This window comes from Syngnathus acus, chromosome 5, assembly GCF_901709675.1.
Source record: "Syngnathus acus chromosome 5, fSynAcu1.2, whole genome shotgun sequence".
NCBI lineage: Eukaryota > Metazoa > Chordata > Actinopteri > Syngnathiformes > Syngnathidae > Syngnathus > Syngnathus acus.
This window is the reverse complement of record NC_051091.1, coordinates 13,954,695-13,958,405: the sequence shown is the minus strand read 5'-3', so window position 1 is coordinate 13,958,405 and position 3,711 is coordinate 13,954,695. Positions and strand designations below refer to the sequence as shown.

Here is a 3,711-nt window from a genome sequence, read left to right as displayed (position 1 = left end):
ACCGCAAATAATGGCAAAGTTGTTTATGACAATAGTTCATCTGTTTCTGTTTCGATCCCGTTTTCGCTCGACACAGCTCTTGTGTAAATGTTTTCGAGTGCTGAGCGTGTATTACTGTTGGATGTACAGGGGCAAATTATTTATGTACTTTATGTTCTTGAAGTAAAGTTGTAATATCTTTCTTTTTAAGATGACGTTATTCGGATTTTGTTAATCTTAACAGTTTCATCTACTACTTTCGGGCGTGTTTTATGTCCAGTCGCAACGCTTGCCCCTTGAAGCAGCCGTTATAATTGGCCAGCAAGGCGGTGTTTGTATTTGAAAGTCGGGCGCCGATTGGTTCAGCGCGTCAGTTGCCTTCCGTTTAAACCGGGAGCGCCACTGTGCTGGCCAAGTGGCCGCCGTTCGTCTTTTCCCGGCCGTTCGTCTTTCGACTAGTCTGAAGTTCGGCGACATTGCCACGCCACGCCACGCCACGGTGAGAACAACAAACTAAGCAAGCGCTCAATCGTCCGTAAGTGAGCTTCAATGTCGAACGCTAACAAAGGCGCTAGCGTGACTTTAGCTTAGCCGATTGAGCTGCCGAGGCCGACCAACGTTGTCACGCGATACGCTTTCTCGTATGGCCTTTAAAGCAAGATTTCATGGATTTTTATTAAAATCTATGCGCTTTCTAGATTATCATTGGCTTCATTTCAAAACCCAAATAATACATTTGCAAACATCAACGGATGTTGCAAACCAAGCCAGTCACATATTCCTTGCATTCCTTGTTTTTCAAAAAGAGGATGGATTTTTCTTTTTTTAAATCCGATTAATTGAAAAAAAAAAAAAAAAAAATCTGCAGCCCATTCGATTGATAAAACAAGTGTTTGGTGCATGTCAAGTTAGGCTGTCGCAAAGTTGTCTTGTCCAAGCTAGCTGTTGGATTTTTGTTGTTTGCATTCAGCAGAGAGCTGACCAATGGCCTCTCAGAACTTGGACCCTGCCGCTTCAGCTGAAGCCGCCACCAGAAAGGGCAGCGAGGTGGGCGGCAACACCACCAAAGGGTCTGTAACTAAACGGTGAGAATCATTGCGTACTTGTTGATCTTGGCAACATTACTGTTAATGAAAGCGTGAACACGAGTCGTCGGCAGTCATTAAAGGCTGAACGTGGTGTTGATTGTGTTTTGCAGGCTCCAGCAGGAGCTGATGACGCTAATGGTGAGTAGAGCGGCCTTTCTTTTACACTTTGCGAAATGAAACGCTTTATTGTAGTTCAACCTCCACACCACACGGGGCCAGTGTATAGCTACAGATGTGCCTTCAAATAGTTGTCACCTTTGAGCAAACAAGGCTTGTTCGTGCAATTTGTAGTCTTTTATTCCCTTGGGCCCACGCGCCATCCCTGTTCACGTGGCACATTTGCGTGTCTGAGCCAATAAAAAAATGCTGAAAATGTTTTTTATTATGTCGGTGCTTGTGTTTCATGTTTGGATCCCAGCTGACCAATCTCAATCACGTCAGAATACTTCAACAAATCGGCCAATATTAGCTCTGTTGAGAGCGGCCTTTTCTCTTTTTGAATACCATTCAATGAAGGTGGCCAATTTTTGGAGATCTTTGCTGTTAACAGAGACCGTGTTGCTCTATGTCCTGCAATTCAGACCTTGTATTGTTTGAAACTGTTGAGGGAAGTCATTCATTTATGTTTCGGCGGGCCGCAGATGGCGGGCGACAAGGGAATCTCGGCCTTCCCCGAGTCTGACAACCTCTTCAAGTGGGTGGGAACTATCGACGGGGCCCGCGACACGGTAGGTCTGGCCGGTGCGGGCGAGCGGGTGTGCCGGCGCTAACGGCTGTGTTGCCGCAGGTGTACGAGGGTCTGGAGTACAAGCTGTCATTGGACTTCCCGGCTGGATACCCGTACCAGGCACCACGCGTGCGCTTCCTGTCACCGTGTTTCCATCCCAACGTGGACGAGCACGGCTTCATCTGCCTGGACATCCTCAAGGACAAGTGGTCTGCTCTGATGGATGTGCGCGCTGTCCTGCTGTCTATCCAGAGCCTACTGGGAGGTAAAGCGCTCGCCCGCCGCGCGCTCGCCCGCCGCGCGCTCGCCCGCCGCGCGCTCAGCCCGCCGCGCGCTCACCCACCGCGCGCTCACCCACCGCTCGCTCACCCACCGCTCGCTCACCCACCGCTCGCTCACCCACCGCTCGCTCACCCACCGTGTGCTCGCCCACCGCCTCATGTCTCTCATGTCTCATGTCTTTTGCTTCCAGAACCAAACAACGAGAGTCCACTCAACGCCGCGGCTGCTGCTCTTTGGCCAAACCAAGAAGGTGGGTTGTCTTTGGTCATTGTCTTGGTCTTTTAAAAAAAAAAAAAAAAAAAAAAAAAACGTTTTTATGGTAGGATGTACGCGCTTATAGCCCAAATGATCATTGCAAGGCTTGATCACGATTGATTGGAAATCAAGAAAAATCACATGATTTTCAGCAGATCGTTTTTGGATGAAAATTTGGTCAGAAATTTCTCTTGAGTTGAACCACTTAGAGCCATATCAGTAAATGATATCGGGATTCCTTGAAATAAGAACCACGCGTGCGCTTCCTGTCACCGTGTTTCCATCCCAACGTGGACGAGTACGGCTTCATCTGCCTAGACATCCTCAAGGACAAGTGGTCCCCCCCCCCCCCCCCCTCCCAATGCCTTTGCGAGGTGATTGATGCTTCAAAACAAACGATTAGGACGAACAGGTGCAAACAAATGTGTTGGGGGGGGGGTTGGCATTCTTCATCAATGCTGCAAGTCATCATGAGGAAAAGCAAGCTGGATTTTTGTGCCTCTCCTCAACGTATTCAAAATCACTTTCCGATGCTGTGGAAAGAAGGGCCGTCCGAGCAAATGAATGCCAGTCATTTGTGTGGCTTGCTCAAAAGTGGACAAGTGCTGCTCGCAAGAAGTAATTTCCTGTCTTTACGTAGGTTTTAAAAAAGCGAGCTCCCCTTTTCACACTTGTTTCTTAAACAACAAAAAAGGATAGCAACAACGCAAATGACAAACATGACAATTGGTTGGTGAAAGTACATTCTTAGGGGAAAAAAAGCAAACGCGAAAGACGCAAGGCCTGATGGGGCTTCATGTCTAACTGCTCTCTTCCCCCCCCATTTCAGCCTACAAAGCTCACCTACACTCAACATTCCATATGTGAACCTGCTCTGCTTTATTTTTTTTCTAAAGACCAACCTGTGAAAGTTATTTTTGTACAATATTTTTACGTTTGTTTGATTTGTTGAATCAATAAAGTTCTAAATTCAACACATTGTTCATCTTTTCTTTTTTTCTGGTGCGCACACAAGATTATACTTAATGTTCTATCGCATGTTCGTAACAGTTCAAACGAAACAACTTTTTTCCTGCTTTTTTTAGGCACATGCAAAATCAACTTTTGGCGCTTTAACCCCAAAAGTGGTGTTTTCATCCACCGAGCCATCTTCTGTTTCGTTGTTTAATGGCAGGTGGCAACCAGCTTTCACAGAGCATTACTGCCACCATCTGGACTGGAGTGTGGGGCAAGCGTTCCCCTCCCCTAAATACTAACCAACTAAGCGATTAAATATACGAATAAATACGTACATAAAGTCCAGGTTGTCGCCTTTATATTCTGTGTAGTAAACCTGTATCCTTCAGGTATCTGGAGTTAGGTGCAACAAATGTCTCTCGT

The 3,711-nt window shown here is 46.7% G+C and overlaps 1 protein-coding gene across 5 annotated transcripts; it reads left to right on the top strand.

The window, feature by feature from the left end:
- Positions 1-318: 318 nt before the first annotated feature.
- Positions 319-3,309, top strand: ube2c (ubiquitin-conjugating enzyme E2C). 5 transcript variants are annotated; one of them, XM_037252642.1, is made up of 7 exons: positions 319-467; positions 952-1,064; positions 1,178-1,205; positions 1,709-1,795; positions 1,855-2,059; positions 2,267-2,326; positions 3,161-3,309. In XM_037252642.1, the coding sequence occupies exons 2-7, from the start codon at positions 964-966 to the stop codon at positions 3,196-3,198; spliced, it is 519 nt and encodes a 172-aa protein (XP_037108537.1). In that variant the 5' UTR covers positions 319-467; positions 952-963; the 3' UTR covers positions 3,199-3,309. The 5 variants fall into 5 exon arrangements, with proteins under 5 accessions (XP_037108537.1, XP_037108540.1, XP_037108538.1 ...); XM_037252645.1 differs by having other exon boundaries at positions 338-467; positions 949-1,064; XM_037252643.1 differs by having other exon boundaries at positions 340-514; positions 953-1,064.
- Positions 3,310-3,711: the final 402 nt, after the last annotated feature.

What these genes read in the sequence shown, in the direction of transcription:
- ube2c (XM_037252642.1), top strand. Translation starts at nt 964, where the DNA reads ATGGCCTCTCAGAACTTGGACCCTGCCGCTTCAGCTGAAGCCGCCACC. An exon ending in AGGAGCTGATGACGCTAATG is followed by an intron (nt 1,206 to 1,708) that starts GTGAGTAGAGCG and finishes GGCGGGCCGCAG; the next exon opens with ATGGCGGGCGACAAGGGAAT. An exon ending in TCTTTGGCCAAACCAAGAAG is followed by an intron (nt 2,327 to 3,160) that starts GTGGGTTGTCTT and finishes CCCCCATTTCAG; the next exon opens with CCTACAAAGCTCACCTACAC.